At 41.4% G+C, this 19872-nt stretch overlaps 1 protein-coding gene across 1 annotated transcript in view; it reads left to right on the top strand.

Annotated features, from left to right (window-relative positions):
* Positions 1 to 4110: 4110 nt before the first annotated feature.
* Positions 4111 to 19872, top strand: part of LOC139655999 (gamma-aminobutyric acid type B receptor subunit 1-like) — a gene marked incomplete at its 5' end in the record, with an annotated part of 39043 nt that continues 23281 nt past the window's right edge. The window contains 3 exons of the mRNA XM_071533457.1: positions 4111 to 4356; positions 4536 to 4599; positions 9729 to 9806. Of these exons, the coding sequence (XP_071389558.1) occupies positions 4111 to 4356; positions 4536 to 4599; positions 9729 to 9806 (388 nt within the window). The remainder of the gene's footprint in view (positions 4357 to 4535; positions 4600 to 9728; positions 9807 to 19872) is intronic.

The following is a 19872-nucleotide window of genomic DNA, read 5'->3' as shown; positions in this document are numbered from 1 at the left end:
AAACTCCTTCCTCGGCCTCCAGCAGATCTAAACATTGAACCTGTATAGGAAATATATTTCTCTTTCCTTCATCCCTCAAAGAACTGGAGGGGTCTGTTATTCCACTACACATAATTCAGGATGCAGGACAGCAGGACAAGGAGGACTGAAGCTGTTCTGAAGGCAAAGCGTGGCCTATTCCCTATTAGACACTTGACATTCGCATATTGTTAGGTCTTTCCTTTATTTTGTCGAAACCCCAGTATATCAAATCTTCATTTTGACCTGACTTGGATTGCTGTCACTTCAAAGTGGTACACGGTGGAAAAAGCCCGGCGCTTTGTTGCACAGCGGCTTCGCTGTTGTTGCTAAATCCCGGTGCACAGTTGGATTTCCGAGATACTGCTCTGTATGCCGCCGAAACTAAAACTCCATGAAACTGGCAGGGCAGACTTCGGTTAGCGTTCAGGGCACGTCACCCCGTGGCCCCCGTTGTCTAGAAGTTCTGTTTGAGCGAACAGAGCAGCACTTGAGATGCAGGAATGGCCCCTTATTGATCAAAGCGCGGTCAAGAGACGGTGCCTGTGTGAAGCCGGCACCGTCTCTCAGGAAAAGAAGCAGGTTGCTCTCGCTCTCTTTGTCTTTATCTCCCTTTCTAAGAATACACCAATCAGGGTTTTGTTTTTGTTTTTTTTAGGTCTGATTGCGATCACCGATTTTCTAACTAGTGCGATGGCCTGATCACCAATCTGATCGCTGACTAAAATAATGCAGACTTTCTAGTCACCGTGACAGATCATGTGAAAGTACAAGCATAACCAGTAAAACTGAAATATTGTTTAACAAATTGTTCTTATGTTTGTATGACATTGCTGCCCTAATAAATCATATTTTTTATTCTGTCCAATACATTCAACTGTTTCTAATCATACATGCTATGAAATTCATAACCAAACACCAGAAATGAATATACTGTATGTGAGCAGTCAGTGTTTATTAAAGGGGCATTAAGCAATCTAAGACTTTATCAACCTCTATCAGTGACCAAGGAAGTGCCACAATATCGACAGGTCTCTGGCACAGCTTACAGTGGCCTGAATTTGACTAGTGTATATAATGAAGTCATTTTCACAACAGAGAGGAGTAAGCCAGCTAATTAAAGTAGAGATCCAACCGAAGCGTCTAGTGAAGAGGTAATATATCACCATGCTAAATACTGGAATAATAATACTGCTTTGGCATTTACTTTTTTGGCTTGAGAAGGAGGCTTTTAAGCCTTCGTAGCTGAAATGTCTTGCAATGCGCTCAATCAAACACAAATCAGTCAAACTGCTCTGTTCAGAAAGGAGAGGAATCAAATGACCAAGCCTCTCTCTGAAATTACAAACAGCATTGCCACTTAAGGAACGGATAACACTTAAGGGCCGGTAACACTTTACATTGAGTGTTAATTAACTAATGCATTTACTAACATGAATTAAACATGAGTAACAACATTAACAACAATTAGTTAATGTTAAATGCATCATTAATAATGTTAACTAATGTGTTTACTGACATGAATTAAACATGAACAACTAGTTAATGTTAAATGCATCGCTAATAATGTTAACTAATGTGTTTACTAACATGAATTAAACATGAATAACAACATGAACAAAGATTAGTTAATATTAAATGCATCGTTAATAATGTTCACTAATGTGTTAACTAACATGACTTAAACATGAATAACAACATTAACAGCAACTAGTTAATGTTAAATGCACTGTTAATAATGTTCACTAATGCCTTTACTAACATGAATTAAGCATGAACAGTGACATAAAGATGAGTTCATATTAAATGCACAATAAACAGCTGCATTAAGTAATGCTGTTATACATGTTTGTTAATGCTAATGTATTGTCTAAATTTAAACCCTAACTCTTCATGTATTATTTAAACATGTCCTGGCATTAGTTAATGAACACTTAATGTAATGTAATGTTACTGTCAAATGCAAATGAGCATAAATAATCAATGTAGGTCTATACTATGATCTGGCAGTTCACTAATGATCTATTTAGAACATCTATTATGATCCGTGGCTGATTGCTGGGTACGTACCTCGTTTCCCCCCCCCCCCCTCCTCCCCCTCCTCCTGCCTCTTACGGCTGGCGGTGTTGCTGCTGGCTGCACAGCTGGGCGCAGCAGGTTGACATCCTGTCTCTAACAGCACGGCTCTGTCAGCAACAGGAACCAGCGTGAATATCTAAAAAAGCCCTCTTCCCATCCTCCTCTGAGCCTCCGCGTGCAGCCTCCACCCCCTGCCCTCTCTCTTGGCCCCGGGAATTATCTGGGATGTCTTGGGTGGCTTCCAGACACTTCTACAGTTTTTTTTTTTTTTATATATATATATCCCTGATAGAATAAAAAACACATCGGTCAGGCCAATCTCCAATAAAACTCCTCCTGTAAACTGGCTCAGTACGGTCGCCATCTGCCCTCACTTGGTTGATATGCGGTTCTTGAAAGCACTGGACATTTTTCACAGAGCTATTCACTTAGCATAGTGAGATATAGCCTGTACACATCTGCTGTGACCGGACCGGTTTTTCTCCAAACGCACCTGTGTGAGGCACATACCTGTAGGTTGGCAATGTGGCAATGTGGTGTTTAATCAGTAGGAGACTGATATAAAACGGCGAAAACCATTTTCCATCTGGCTTGGTAATAAATGATGACAGTCAGATGAGAGTTTTTAATAGCTCCCCATAATTAATGGTGAGGAGGTTTTCAAAGACTGTGCCACTTGAGACTGTCTGAAACAAAGGTGCTAATTGTCATCACTTCAGGCTTGGGTGTCGGAGGAGCTGGCAGGCTGGGAATAGCGGCGGGTTTCACCTGATATCTGTAATGCATTTGCTTTAAGGGAAGCCATAAGGTTTAATGGAAGCGGGAGGAAGAGATGGCGAAGGGTGTGATCACACCTACAGTTTGTTTTCTTTGGTCTGAACCAGAGTGGAAAAGTAAACTTTCTTGCATTTTTGCATTTGGTTTGTTTAGGTTCACATTGCTCACTTACAGCTGAAGCAGGGCTTGTAAACAAAAGCCACATGGACTCAAAAGCATTTATTGCATGCATTTATTGGACAGAGTTTTGCTAGCCTGTCACTTGTCTGCGCTCTTTCCCATAACTGACCTTCTCTGGTGTTCGTACCAGTTAAGAACACATGAAGAAGTAGCTGAATATGAGCATCAGTCCAGACTGCGGTTTCCATCGCTTCATTTTGTTATGCTGGCTATCAGATGCCTACATCCTATACCCATAAACCCTTGGCTTTTGGGGTTGTGTCCTATAGTTGGTTCAGGTTAAATTCTCACTCCTAACAAACAACATCCCAAGAAGATGATTGAGACCCACATTTCTCACACTGTCTCTGTGTCGTTATTTGGTACCGTTGTTCTCACACTGTCTTTCTGCTGCTACTGATACTACTGCTGTTTTGCCTAGGGCTGGGCAATATATCGATATTATATCGATATCGTGATATGAGACTAGATATCGTCTTAGATTTTGGATATGGTAATATGGTGATATGGCATAAGTGTCTTTTCCTGGTTTTAAAGGCTGCATTACAGTAAAGTGATGTCATTTTCTGAACTTACCAGACTGTTCTAGCTGTTCTATTATTTGCCTTTACCCACTTAGTCATTATATCCACATTACTGATGATTATTTATCAAAAATCTCATTGTGTAAATATTTTGTGAAAGCACCAATAGTCATCCCTACAATATTGTCGCAATATTGATATCGAGGTATTTGGTCAAAAATATTGTGATATTTGATTTTATCCATATTGTCCAGCCCTAGCTTTGCCAACCTTTTGCACATTTTCATTCATACATTTCTACTTAATATGTCAGTGTTGGAATTGACGGTTGAGTATATTTATATAACCCCCCCCCATTTATACTTATTTATTCTTATTTATATCCTATTCCTCTGTGATGTAGCAGCAAATAGTAACAGGATATGACCAAATTCCCCCATGCAGATCAATAAAGTTTAATTTATTCTAATGCTCATTTACTCACTCTGTTACCATCACCATTTCTCCCCCCCCCCTCCCCGTGCCTCCCCAGACCTCCCAGGAGTTTCTGGCCCAGCTGATGTCTAAGCTCGGGGGTAAAAACTCGGAGGAGACCGGGGGCTTCCAGGAGGCGCCGCTGGCCTACGACGCCGTGTGGGCCCTGGCCCTGGCCCTCAACAAGACCGTCGGGCCCCTCAAGGCCAAGGGTCGCCGGCTGGAAGACTTTAACTACAACAACCGAGACATCACCGCCGAGATCTACCGCGCGCTCAACACCAGCTCCTTCGAAGGAGTCTCCGTGAGTACGAAAACCCCGGAGGAGGAAGAGCGAGGGAGGAGGGAGGGAGGGAGGGGAGGCAGAAAGTGAGAAAGAGGGCTGAGAGAAGAGTGGTGTCAGACTGTGAGACGAGAGAGAGATAAACTGTGTGAAAGAGAGAGAGATGTTAAAACATTCAAATATTGCCTTTTTTCTTTCAGGGTCACGTTGTGTTTGACGCCCAAGGTTCTCGAATGGCCTGGACTCTCATTGAACAGCTTCAAGGTGCGTTACAGCACACTTTCCTGCTTTAAAAATGCAATTAATTTTAATTACTAGTATATCACATACAATGTGTTGTGATCTTGACCTTACCATGAAAGTGTAATGTAAGCCTTTGCCAATTTGGGTACAATTTGCATACAATTTGGGTACAATTTGTACAATTTCAGAGGGTAAATAGTTGATTTTCAAATATAAAGGCTCTCTGTATGCATTTGCAAAATACTGTATGTTTTTGAGTTCTCTTACAGATAGCAAAACACATTTTTATGATGCGTACAGCCATGTTTTTGCCCAAGACTGTTCTCTTTTGCAATCGGGGTCCCAATATTCTCCCTTGGCGTGGTTGTACTCTCCACTAGGACTATAGAAAAAAAACGAACTTGCGCATAAAAAGTTAATATAAGCTTCTTGAATATTTTATTGAAAGTTGGAGGATTTCGAAAAGCCACTTTCATGTCCCTGCCAAATTAGCTTTTATGAAATGCAGCATACAAACTCTGTCATTTCAATAAAGTGAAGTTATCCTCAATACCATTCCCAGGGGGGTCGCTGGTGTTTAAAGAAACATTATGTAGAAAGTCTCAAAATGGAGAAATGCCAAGGATTACTGATAACATCATTTTTAGAATGTATTCCTATTGTCATGCCCGATCTGAAAACCATTGCTCCCTCTCTTGTGCAACATCTTATCCAGCTTTTCAATGTGTGCGGGTCTAAGTTACAGTTGACTTGGCGTCTACAGTTGGTTGTCATGTTGATATGTAAGGGATAATGTACAGCGAGTGTCATTATTGCGAAATAAAACCTGACAGGGTGATGCAGGTCTTGAATCACCCTGAAGGTTATTATACGGCTACTTACTAAAGAAATCAATAATTTGAGAAAAAAATATTGATTTAAAAATGATTTTATTGCTTCCGCTACAAAAAATAGTCCGTTAGATTCTACGGTTGGAACTGTGTCCATAGCAACGTAAACTCTGTAGCCTTCTTACCCTTCTTTACTGGGGACAGTTCATCCATTAACCATGAATCGAAAGTTTTGTGCTCTCCAAATATATTAAAATGAATATTAGAAAAGTCTTCCATGGTGTTTTCTGATGGAGTAACGGAAAGCTAACGTTTTTTTGCCACAGGGTGTCGCGAATGAGCTGACGTTGTTAAATTTAAATTAACCATTAAATTTACCGGACTTATTTCTGCGGATTGGACGTGGTCCTCCAGAGTCTATGACCAGAACTGCGTCCATAGCAACGGTCTGTTATTCATAGCAACGGTCTGCTATTCAGAAATAACAGACCGTAGAATGCTGTAATTGACCAATGAGAATTAAGTATTCAACAAAGCTGTGTAATAATAACAAATAAAGCCAAGGAGTGTGTGGCAAAAATAGCTAGACGTTAAAGGAAAACTCCCCCTCAGATTAAGTATACTGTTAAATATCATCAATTTGTGATGTTGAATGCATTGCAGGAGTTATTTTGTGATGAAGTGTCGCAATTTACTGTTTTGGTGAATCTGCCTTATCTACTTCTACTTCAGTTAGAGATTTTTTCCCAGAAAGCATTTTGTCAGCCCGGAGGGTGTGAACTTGTTGCTTTCAATCAAAGTCTATAAATATAGCTCGCTATCCAACTAGTTTGTGAACATTGGCTCACATCTATGATCTTGAACACAACATGCCTTGTGGCTGCATTGCATTCTGGTCTATTGAGGCTACTGTGGGTGGAGAAGTTGGTCTCTCTCCTCTTCTACGATGGATTTCTCCCTGTATGATTGTTGAACGGCGGCTCCAGAGAGAAGCCCTCGCTCTTTGATTCTGAGGGACTGACCCCAGAACCTGACATTTACCGTTGATGTTTTAGAAAATACCAAATAACCCAGAAATGCAAGGTGCAGCATCAATAGCTGTTTTTTAACAGAAGCAAAGTGTTTTAGGGTGGATTTTTTTCCTCAACAGAGCTTTGTTCCCCTTCTGGCCTCAGGGAACAAACGCCTACAGGGTTTCTGTGTTGTTCAGCAATGATCTGCAGCCACTGCAAGGCAACGACTTTTCTTCCTCTCCAATGATTAAATGATTACTCCCAATTATCTCAACACCCATGCCTTCCAATTTCCATGTTGGAGATAGCGCTTGCATCAGTCGGTTTCTTTCCACAGAGGAGGACGGAGCCGGCTGGGCGATCACATGGCGATGGCACCGTCTTATCTGCGCCGGCGTTGCGCTCCGGGTTGGCTGGCTGCCTTTTGATCACTGAGCCTGTGTTCTCCTGTTCAGTCTGTCTGTGTCTTTGTGTTTCCCTGACAGCGCCGAGATCTGTGACTCTATTGGAAGCTCCTTGTGTTCTTGGGGGTGATGAAAAATTAAGCTTGTTTTCCCTGCTCCCCTTTGCCGGCGCCTACCCCCACCGTCATGGCGGAGAAAGGAAGGGTTCAGTGATGAGTTGTAATTTGTTTGATGGTAATTGGAACAGCGCTGGCCCTGGGCAGTTCTTTGGCTGAGGCTAGGCTAAGTGGAAAGACGGACATGGGCTTAAACTGCTCAGTCAAGCCTCTTCTCAGCTTCTCGCCATGAACGTTGCTTGGCTTTGCTACATTCTGCAGGCCCAGAGTTGTAGTAAGACTGAGAAAGGGGCAGGGATGTAGTGGAGGGTTGTGTTCCCAAAATTGTATATTGCGCAGTGGTGGAAGAAGTACTCATATCTTTTACTTAAGTAAAAGTAGAAATACCACAGTATAAAAATACTCTGTTACAAGTAAAAGTCCTGCATTCAAAATGTTACTTAAGTAAAAGTACAAAAGTATTAGCATCAAAATGTACTTAAAGCAACAAAAGTAAAAGTACTCATTATGCAGAATGACCCATTTCAGAATAATACAGTATACTATATTACATTATTGAATTATAATTATTTGATGCATTAATGTGTAAGCATCACTTTAATGTTGCAGCTGGAAAAGGTGGGGCTGATTTCCACTACTTTATATACTGCTGGGTATCTTACAGTAATCTATAATAATACATCACAATTTATTAATTGATTATATTTTGTATTAATAATCTGAATCTGCAAAGTAACTAGTAACTTAAGTTATCAAATAAAGGTAGTGGAGTAAAAAGTACAATATTTCCCTCTGAAATGTAGTGGAGTAGAAATATAAAGTAGCATCAAATGGTAATACTCAAGTAAAGTACAAGTACGTCAAAATTGTACTTAAGTACAGTATTCGAGTAAATGTACTTAGTTACTTTCCACCTCTGATATTGCAATATCGAAAATGTTATATTGCGATACTGTCCCGCAGAAACATCCAAGTTTTTTGGTTTTTTATTTTATTTCCTTCCAAATTACATAAAATTTCTAGGCTATAGTAATAGTTATTATTATTATTAACAGCCTAGAAATTTGATCTTACTATTCAACTATTATAGCATTGGAGGAAACAATGGCCATTTGGTATAATTTTGGTGATATTCAATATCGTGAGAAATATCGCGATATTCACAAAATATTGCGATATTCGATAATATTGAATATCAGCCCAAGCCTACCCAGCGGTGTCCAACCAATCACTGCAGCAGCCGGTTTCACTGATTTTTCCTTTTTCCTTCACTGATTAGCACACCTTCAACCAGACAGGAGAAACTAACCAGTGAAACCAGCTGCTGTAGTGTTTGGTTGGAATGAAAACCTGCAGAATCTTCCATGGCACAGGACTGGACCCCCGCTGCACTGAGGGGGCATTTGTGCAGGAAAATCCATCTAAACTCACTTTTTATTTGTGGAATAGAGTTCACCACCTTTTACCTTTGACCATTTTAATGCCAAAATAATTACAATTAATCAGTGTTTCCCCCAGAATTTAGTTCTTGTCAGAGTAAAAGCCTCTGAAACAGCATTTAGACCAGTGATTCTCAACCTTTTTTTATATCAAGGACCCTAATTTAGTCCACATTAGAGCCACAGACCCCCCATTTGATGAGATTCTGTCTCTTGAACCCAAATTTGAGAATATATTTATTGTCAGATATGATTTTGTCCAGAATTCCATGACTCTCTGTATTGTAGGTAGAGAGAAACTATGATCAAAATAATCATTCTTCTACATTTTCTAATTGTGTTGACTTGTAAATAAATTAATGCTGAAGTTTAACAATTCATCAGTTTGCTGGGGACCCCCTGGAGCCCCCTCAAGGACCCCTGGTGGTCCCCGGACCCCACGTTGAGAACCACTGATGTAGACCATCATGGGACACTAAAACTCTCCATTGAAACTCAGACTAATGAAATTTCTTTTAGGGTTAGCCAGAAGGGTGATCCAGCTCACCTATTCAATGGTTGGGAAAACCGGAGATACATTACCGCCTTTAAATGAAGAATTAATTTACAAAACACATGTAGAATAATTACATTAATAAATAAAATGTGCAAAAATGATTAATTACAATCAACTATCAGCTGTTTCTGAAACTATAATTGATTTTTGTTTGTTTCTGTTGGTGGTTGATGATCACTGACTGGTCATAGTGTACCCTGCTGTTTTTTCCCCACTACATTACTGGAAAGGGGCGAAGGGAGTTGTTGTGATTGTCTTACAGTCGGTTTTGCTGCCTCAACCCTTTGTTGCACAGCATAGTAAATACTTCCCAGTGGAAGCCTGCTAGTTGAGCGTAGAAATTATGCCTAATGATTACATGATAATTAGAATTTTACACTTAATATGTGGTAGTTTGATGCCCCTGGGCTGTGCCTCCCCAGTGGTACTGAACGGGGATATTAATCTGTTATTACAGCAAACCGCCAGTTTCTAACATGTTAAGCTATTTTTCCAGTAAAGTAGACTCGCAGGGATCCCTCGGGCCTGGATTTTTTTTATTTTTTTTTTATTAAATATCTTCTAAAGTGTATTGGCTCATGAATCTGCAGGGCAGGGACACAGGGCATCTGTCTGTGTCACGGTTTCCTAGAAGAAGAAAAAATATACATTAAATTCACCAGTAGAGATGAAAGTTGTATTAACATTAACTCAGATCCAGATATAACTGGTGGGATATTGGAGTCCAGTGATGACTCTCTCTCTCCCTCTCTCTCTCTCTCTCTCTCTCTCCTCCTCTCTCTCTCTGTGCAGGAGGAAGCTATAAGAAGATTGGATACTATGACAGCAGTAAAGGCAATCTGTCCTGGTATGGGAATGACAAGTGGATAGGTGAGGCACATTCATCTTTCTCAGCCCCCTTCATTTTCCTGTTTATCACTGTCTGTTGCACTCCTTCTCCCTTCTAATCTCCCGTTTCCCTGACCCTCTACCCTTACCTCTCCCTCTCTCTCTCTAATTCCTTTTTTCCCTCCTCCATTGCCCTCTCCCTCTCTCTCTCTCTCTCTCTCTCACTCTGTCTCTCTTTCCACATGCAAGGTTGGCTAAGAATTTTCATCAATCAATCCGGCAGGTTTTATTTAGCATGTGGGAATAGCGACGCTCCAGCTAACTTTTTCACAGCTCGACAGACATCCAAGTGATTCGGCCACAGTCAAGCGAGCGCGGTGATCGGCCAATGTGCTGCGGAGCGACAATTTCATTTCATTTACTAATTAAACATGAGAACCAGTTCAGAGCGATGACAGCAATAAAATAAATAGAAGATGCTCGTTGACAGGCTAAACAAAACAGGGGGAAAGCAATCTGGGCGGCAATTTAGCGGGACGGGGCGCCACGACCTTGACTTTAAGGAATGAAATTGTGTTCCCTAATCAGTATGGGGAGCGCTGTGTACGTCCATGTCAGTTCTGCCTCCCTGAGCACTGACAAGATGCAGATTTAACAGCGGTTAATGCCTGGAAAACTGCGGAGGGGTTGAAGTGTTGCAAGCATGTGGGATGGAAAAAGCGAAAACAGCAAATGACACAAAGGAGCAATCGGAGGACTTTGGATCGGCGGTCTCTATCTGTGCTTTTGTTCGTTTGTTTGTTCGTTTGACCGTCTTGTCAAAAGCGAGATCTCAATCATGATGCGTCTCGCCAAAGTGTCTCCAAAATGACACCTATTTGGCCCCAAGGGTGGCGCTACAATTACTGGTCGAAACAACATCAGGGCTGTAGTCGAGACCGCCTCGGTCGAGTCCACGTCCAGATCGAGTCATTGGTGAATCGAGTCCGACTCAAGACCGAGGGGGGTCGAGACCGAGTCGAGACCAAGTTGAGAGGGTCGAGACCAAGACCGAGGGGGGTCGAGACCGAGTCGAGACCGAGTCGAGACCAAGACCGGGGGGGGGAGTTGAGAGGGTCGAGACCAGGACCGAGGGGGGTCGAGACCGAGTCGAGACCAAGACCGGGGGGGGGGAGTTGAGAAGGTCGAGACCGAGTCGAGACCAAGACCGCAAAACTATGAGTCCAATTTGAGACCAATACCATAGCAATGTGTTATCCAAGGCTACCATTGTATTTATGGACTAAAATAGCATATTTTTGTTTATTGCCTAAAATAGAAGGGAGGTTTCTAAAGACATTTCCACAAAATTAGCACATTTTGAGGACAAAATGAATTGTAGGCAGCTTGTTTATGTTCATAACATACAGTAGTTGCACCTTTACTTAACTAGAAGTGGAGTCACTAAACCTTTCAGTGGGCGCATAACTTTATCAACTGTGAAAATTGTATAATTCGCTGCTGATCCCTTTCTTAGAAGAGATTATAATTACAAAAACAATAATATTATGTAACGTTAATTCACCCGAGACCGATTCAAGACCGAGTCATATTAACTACGAGTCCGAGATGAGACCAAGACCGTCAAGTACTACAGCCCTGGGTGGCATATTCATGAACTGATTGGCCCAAAGGGGGACTGCGTCATTTGTGGGGGATGACATGTTTGCCGTTGCCTTGGAGCGGTTATTATACCGTAATACTGATACTCCTGAATATATTAGTTCCATAGCAACCGAGCCACTGCCTCTTCTAAATGGCTCAGTGTTGTTTTCCGGTGATGCGGCTGACTCCAGCACACACGGTAAGACAGTTAAGTCCATGCCAAAGTTAAGTCCATGGTTTCTGAGCACTTTGCCAGGATCAGAGCCAGCCGTTCCCCCCCCCCCCTCACCACCCCATCATCTGAAGAAACGAGCTCTCAAGTGTTTGCCGTCGCCTCAGCCGTGAAGACACAAGAGCCGCGCTGTAATTTCCCAGGTGTCCCCCCGCTCGTCCCCCGGATAGCGCTTTGACGTCACCGAAGAACCGCGCGCATCGAGGCGTTTATGGGCCGTACGCCAAAAAAAAAAAACGATCGCCTCGGGCCACGGACGTGTTTCTTTTTTTTTTTTACAAAGCTGACAGACACCAAGGTCGTCCCGCCGACCCTCTCTCCGCTCGGGTCGCGACGAGACCCCGAGGGAAAGGCCGGGCGGGGAGCGTCGACCTCAGGGTGGCCATCTGGACCGCAACGTACGGGACGTCAGCAGATGCTTTAGGACAGCGGAGGCGCCGAGTGACCCAAGACGCCGGCTTATCTCCCCCCCCCACCGGGAGCGGCTCGGGCAAGACGCGCCTCCTCCTCGCTCCCCCTCCTGCCGGTGCGGGTCGGTCACCAGAGCCCGGCGTCCTTCCCGGGGACGAAGGTCCAAAAATAACCCGGGACGGTGACATGACAGAATAAGGCCCCCTCGAAGGAGACGCTGACTTTGTTGCAGATTGGGTGCTACGTGTTGACCGGAAAGGCGGAGCTCTGGATTCGGCTCGCCCTCTGCCGAGGACACGCTGTCTCTCTCCATTTCCCCTTCCCATCTTCCTATACGATCTGCCCACCCCGAATCCCGCCTTTACCTCCTCTGCTTTCCGTTCCGATCTCATTTTCTCTCTCTCATCTGTTTTCCCCTCCTCTCTCACTCACTTTTTATTTGCCAGTATTTGTTCACACTCTCCTCGCCTCTCCTCCCTCATTCTCCCGGTCTCCTTGACAACCGCTGCATCGCTGCCTCTCTCTCATATTGCCGTGGTAACCATTATGGGGCTGGTCGCCATGGAAACATACTGTCCCGATTCCACTATCAAGGGCAGGGAGAGGTATTAGTGTGGGAGAACACATTTTCCCAAAGGACAGTCTTACATACACACACACTCTCTCTCTCTTTCTCTCGCTCTCTCTCTCTCACACACACACATACACACACATGCACAGGTATAAACATACCCTGGAATATATCTGCCTTCAGCAAACAATCACACCCGCTCACATGCATGGAGCGAAATCTGTATGAGTTATGAGTCTGGCTCCCCTCTTATGTACTGCAGCACACTTTGCTTTATTGACATGGCGGCCACATTTGATTTGCATCATATTCGAGGTGGGAGCGCTACACGCAAAGCAGATGGAAGCAGAGCGAAATCAACTGATGTTTGGACAGAACATTTAAAATCTAAACCAAAATTGTCCTTCGATTTCACAGAGATGAACAGAGCTGGAAAAGGTCCAAATTAAAGTCTATACAGCAAATGGATTGATGTTGATCCATAACAGTAGCTAATGTTAGCAGTCAGCTGCTTCATGTTGTATATTATATTTATCTCCAAACCTAATCTAATTCAATTCTTATGATCAGCATGATCAGGCTCTATCTTTAGTATTAGTAACATGCTAACATTATGCTTAATATCCTTAGTAGTAGTCTGCTAGCTAACTTTGGTGACTTTAGCTGATTAAAACTGCTACTGTTAATCACTGGTGGAAAGTAACTAAGTATATTTACTCAAGTACTGTACTTAAGTACAATTTTGAGGTACTTGTACTTTGAGTACTTTACTTGAGTATTTCCATTTTATGCTACTTTGTACTTATACTTATATATATTAGAGGGAAATATTGTATTTTTTACTCCATTACATTTATTTCACAGCTATAGTTACTAGTTACTTTTCAGATCAATATTTTATATTTAAAACATTTGATCATCTTTATAAAATAACTATAAAATAGCATTGTTATAGATTAGACTACCCAAAAGTATAGCTAAATTGTTAAGATTAGCTTCACGTTGATAACTTTAAAATGCTGCTTACATGTACATGTATGTCAATAAATCAGTATTAATATTCCAATAATTTATGAAAAATATAACTCTCTAAATGGGGACAGTTTGCATAATGAGTACGTTCACTTTGATACTCTAAGTACATTTTGCTGCCAATACTTATGTACTTTTACTTAAGTAAGATTTTGAATGCAGGACTTTTACTTGTAATGGAGTATCTTTACATTGTTGTATTGCTACTTTTACTGAAGTAAAAGATCTCAGTATTTCTTCCACCACTGCTGTTAAAGCTAGTTGTTAGCTACTTGTTAACTTACACAATTGCATCTTGTTGATTTGTAGATAAATATAACATTAACAACAGGAAGTAGCTGACTGCTAACATTAGCTAATGTTATGGACCATGTTGGTTTGGATATAAATATAATGTTGTCCATAAGGCGGTTGAGTCTACCATACTTTCCACCTGCTTCGCTGTTTTCCGTGTAGTGTTTCCCTCCCTGAATATGATGTAAATCAAATATGACTGCTGTGTGAATAAAGTGAATGCTAAGCTTTTGAATTGAGGTTCTCAAAAGCATCCGCTGCATCAGACTATGAAACCTCTACAGTATGAAACAGCCTTCCATCAAAGTACAAAGAACCTCGGCTCCATACAAACAAGCTAGCATCCACTCTGAGACTCCATAGCAACAGGCTTGCGAGGCAAGAGAAGCTCTTGTTACTATTCTGACCTTAGGACTCCATGGCAACATGGCTGCTATTAACATCTCATTCAAACATGCCAAGGCTCACAGATCTTAGCACTGCACTGCCTGGGGCCTCTCTGTCACTGTTGCAGCTTCAAACACTCTAAAACACTGTGAAGTATGCAACACTGACGCACACACACACACTCATATTCTCACACATCCTTTGCCAAGCAAACCCCATGTTGTAAATGACATTTAATGGAATGTAAATCCCATTACACTCCTGCTGTAGTTAAGGATTTTGATGCCAACATGCACTCTCTACATTACAGTGATCTAAAACAGTGGTTCTCAACGTGGGGTCCGGGGACCACCAGGGGTCCTTGAGGGAGTTCCAGGGGGTCCCCAGCAAATTGATGAATTGTTAAATTCACCATTATTTCACTTACAAGAACTTAACACAATTAGAGAATGTAGAAGAATGACTATTTTGATTTTAGTTTCACTGTCATCTCTACCTACAACACAGATATTCATGGAATTCTGGACAAAATCATATCTACCAATAAAAATATTCTCAGATTTGGGTCCAAGACAAAATATCTCATCAAATGGGGGTCCGTGGCTCTAATGTGGACTAAATTAAGGGTCACTGATATGAAAAAGGTTGAGAATCACTGATCTAAAAGGTATGCAGACTTAAAGAACTAGCCTATACTAGCTACAAGGGTTCAAGTGATATGGGCTTTTGAAGGCTGATGCTGATTATTTTTAACTGAAGCTGAGAGTGACAAGATTTTGTGCCAATAATCTATTTCTTTAAATGTGACTATTTTCATGCCGGAACATTCCAAGTATTCTGTGTTTCCCCCAGAATTTTATTCTTGGCAGGGCGGAAAAGCCTCTGAAACCCATGACACCTCTTAAGTCACAGGTCCGCTAGGTATAGGAGACATGTCTAATAAAGTGTTATTTTAGGGTTTGTAATATTTTAAGACTGAAGCTTTCTTTAAATTTGACAATTTCCATGCCAAAAAATGACAAGTAGTCCTAGTACGGTGCGCTCAGACTATTCGGTGCGGAATCCAATTATTAAATCATATTAGTTGAAAATGACAAGTTTTCATTATTTTATTCTAGTTGTGACGAAAAAGCTTCTGAAACTGCATTTAGATCAGCATGGGACACTAAAACTCTCCATTGGAAGCCATACTAATTAAATTCTGTTAGGTGGGTTAGGAGCTAAAGTAAAATCCTCCCACACCACTGAAATGATTTCTCTGGTCAGACATCGTTTTCAAAAATAACAAGCGCTTTCTAGGTGCTCAGGTGGAGGGGTGGGGTGTGGGGGGGTGTGCATGACTGGAGTGAGTGAAACTAAGTTGACTTTAAAAACTCCTTCTGTTAACACCAAAGTGCTGTGGTAGCACAGTGTTGTTGTAACTAAGAGAATTGCTGAACAAAATGTTTAATTCATGCGTTGCCCCCACCAGCCTCCAATTGATTGATGCTTGTTTGACTTCTACCTTACTGCTTGGTGTACAAGCGCACACACTATTTCCCTGATGCAGGGCTCTTGGGGTTCCGCGCCACATAAACAGTGCATACTGTAATTCCCCAAAGCAAGCGTTATGCACGAACGAACAAACTAATGAACCAACCAACAAATGAATTCATTTATTCATTAATTCAAACCTTTATTTAATCCTCGGGGGACAAATTGAGAGAAAGACTCCCATGCTTCTGTTTGCAGTGGTGCCAAGGTAACAATAGAACATAAAAAATCAAAGAAAATTTGTGACAATAAATAAATAAATAATGAAGTGAAAAATTTGTGAGATTTACATTTCTGAAACTGTCAATCAATCTTTAAAATGCTTTGCAGTTCATTCCAAGTATGAGGGGCACAAAATCAAAATGCAGTCAGTTATGATATAAGATAATAAGTAATTTGTTAAGAAGGGTTTTGTAGATGAAAAAATACCAGTGTTGATCTCACCTTGCAGAGAGAGGTGGCAAACCAACTTTTTTCTAAAGGATATAATGGTAGGTTATCACCAGAAATAAATCTAAGGGCGGAGTGGTATACACCCTCTAATGGTTTATGGGTGGTAGCAGCTGCATGTCTATAAATAACATCGCCGTAATCCAGAATAGCAAGAAAAATCGCTGCATTTACCCTCTTTCTGCTTAACATAGGAAAACAGATCTTATTTCTATACAAAAAGCTGAGCTTCATCCGCTTGTTTTTGTTTTTACCAGATTATCAATGTGAACTTAAAAGTAAATTTGATCATCAATCCATATGCCCAAATCTCTTTCTATTACAGCACCTGTTAAAGAGCGGGTTTGGAAATTACTATAGTCGATTTCCTTAGCTCCTGAGAATAGAATGTATTTAGTCTGATCAGCATTTAATACAAGTTTGAGGTTAAAAACTGTTTTTTGAAGTGTTCTGAAGGAACTGTATCGACTCAGCAAAGCAATACAGACTAGTGTCATCAGCATAAAGATGTACATTACACATATTTAGAGACAAAACAGAACTGGCCCTAAATTTTAACCTGGGGAACACCTTTTGTTATTTGTATGTACTGCTCAGAACAGTACCCACTTTTACACACTGATATTTATTTGTAAGGTAGTTATTGAGCCATTGGCGGGCAACAGAGTCCAACAACCTATGCAAAAGCAGAGAATGATCAACTGCATCTTATGCTTTTGAGAGATCTAAAAAAGAGTAGCACAGTGTTTTCTATTGTCTAATGCAGATACCATGTCATTAATAACTGGCAGAGATAGGGCTATGATTAGCCCTGAAACCAGACTGATAAGAGCTTAACACATAATACTTAGAAAGAAATGCTACCAGTTGATTATTTACAAGGGATTCAAAGGTTTTTGCAGTTTAGAGATAGGAAGATAGTTATGTATTATTCACTTATCTCTCCACCTTTATGAAAGGGAAGAACATGAGCAGTCTTCCACACGTTAGGAATTATTCCAGATAAAACAGACAAGTTAAAAATGTGTCCTATACAATCTGTATCAGTGGAGCAGAATGTTTAAGAAGAAAATGTGCCTAAGCCATCTTTACCAGTTGATTTCTTATTATCAATGGTGAGAATGCATCAGTTACTACTTGTAAAGTGAAGGGTTGGAGAGCAAAATTAGGAGCATTGCTTCTAGTATAACCGGTGTTAACACTGGCTGTGAGAGGAGGCCCTTGGTCAACCACTGAGTTATCAGTTCCCATGATTTAGTATCAAAAAGGTGACCAGCTGCAGCAAAGTGTTCATTAAAAGCTGCACATATTTCATTGTGCTCGGTTAAGCAAGCATGGAACAACGGCAGTTCTAGAATTGGATTTGCAAAGGATTTAGAGGTTGAACTAAAAAACAGATTTGGCTTTCCTCACAGAGGAAGCGCATTTATTTCTTAGTTGTCTGAAAATGAGCCAAAGGGTCCCCTGATCATCTAGCCAAGGCCCATACTTTATTTCTAGATAATAAATGTGATAATTCAGTGGTGAACCAAGGACTAGATCTATCTTTAATTCATACTTTTTTGAATGGAGCATGCTTATTAACTACTGTATTGAAGTATTTACAAAGTGATCTAATGCTAATTCAACATCAGGGATCTCTATAGTATGGGGTAGGTCACTACAGTAGAGGTCATGCAGAAACAATTGCTCATTAAAGTCTCATTTCTCTGATAGCTATAGGCCAATAACTTATACCTATATCACATAACACCCAGTGCAACATATTTATCAGGCTTATTGGATAAGATCAGGTCTATTAGCATGGAATTTGAAAGATTTTGTAGATTTGGCCCGGTTGGCTCTGTAACCAACTGGGTTAAAGTAAGATTGCTACAGATTCCCTTTAAATAATCGGACACTTTTGCCAATCCAAATTGAAATCACCCAAAATTATAAATTCAGAATCTATATGAGGAGAGAATAGATCCGCCATCTTATCACAACCACTGAGTTATTGAGCCCTATTTATACCTTCAAAGTGATGAGTTCAAAGCTTTTGTACAGTGTAACAGCAAACACTTTTTGTTAGCCATGTTTCAGTAAGAACCAAAATATCAGGGTTGGCCTCGGAAACTAAAATTCTTAAATGATTCATACTGAAGCATACTTCTTATATTTATATGTAGAAAAAGTAAGCCTTTTCTAGCCTTAAAAGCCTTAAAGCGTTATTAAGGCAAATCAATGTGGTCTCAGGCTGAGGGATATCAGGTTGTCCTACAAAGGAAATAGTAATAAGGTTGGGCCTATGGGATGCAGCATGTACATGCACATTAGGAATTTCAGATCTATCACTATATGAACTGGGATAGAATGAACAGGCGTATTAACAGATGAACTAATAGAACTGTGAAGGTTATCTGTCAGGATTGAACAAACTGGGGATTGAACAAACAGACTGGGGAGTGCTGGAGGGTGCTGCAGACTTGGGGGGGGTGCTGGTTGCAGAGTGGGTTGCCGCAGACTGGAAAGCACTTTCTGCTGAGTGGGTTGCTGCAGAGTGGGGTGCAGCTGACGAGGGAGCAATGGCTGCAGAGTGGGGTGCTGCTGAATATAGAGACACTCCTCCCAAGCATCTAATAATAAAAAAAAAACCTATTCATACGTCGTGGAATGTGCATCAGTATTAGGGTGAGACTGATGGATGGAGGTGGACAACACTGACTCCCTGATGTCTGTTGTCCCAATGTTGTCCCATTAGGTCTTACCCTAAGAGCTGCTGTAGTTCCCATCCAGTAATGGTATCAGATTGCTCTATCACTACTGAGGCCAGTGGTTTTAGCGAGCGTTGCCTAGATCAGCGGTTCTCAACGTGGGGTCCGGGGACCACCAGGGGTCCTTAAGGAGGTTCCAGGGGGTCCCCAGCAAATTGATGAATTGTTAAACTTCACCATTTACAAGAAGTTAACACAGTTACAGAATGTAGAAGAATGACTGTTTCGATCATACTTTCACTGTTATTTCTTTGCCTACAATACAGACAGTCATGGAATTCTGGACAAAAACATATCTAACAATAAAAAATATTCTCAGATTTGGGTCCGAGAGACAAATGGGGGTCCATGGCCCTAATGTGTACTAACTTAGCTTGATATGAAAAAGGTTGAGAATCACTGGCCTAGATGAAGCCTGATAGCCGCCTCTCTCTCTCTCTCCCACTGTGCCTGATGTAAACCCAGATAGAGAGAGAGAAAGGATAGAGAGTATCCTGAACTAGGTCGCTGATACTGCTTCCTCAGCTTCCTCAGCTCTCTCCCTTCTCTCTCTCTCTCTCCCCCTATATATGTCCCTCTCTTTTTCCCCCTATACCTCGAACCCAGTCATTCTTTATTCTCTTTTCTTTTCTCCTCCCCCGTCATATCAATTTTCTCAACCCTCCTCTGCTTCACTCCTTTGTCTATATTTTGGCTCCTCGTTTCTATTCCCTCTCTCTCTCTCTCTCCATCTTTCCCTTTGTCTCCGATCAGCGCCGGCCGGCTCCTGCTTGCCCACGTTGATTGGAATGGAAAAAAAAT

Source organism: Centroberyx affinis, unplaced genomic scaffold (assembly GCF_046629955.1).
Source record: "Centroberyx affinis isolate AG114_WGS23_722 - 3 ecotype Tasmania unplaced genomic scaffold, CSIRO-AGI_Caff_v1 ptg002366l_1, whole genome shotgun sequence".
NCBI classification, from domain to species: Eukaryota; Metazoa; Chordata; class Actinopteri; order Beryciformes; family Berycidae; genus Centroberyx; species Centroberyx affinis.
This window is presented reverse-complemented; position numbering and strand designations above follow the sequence as displayed.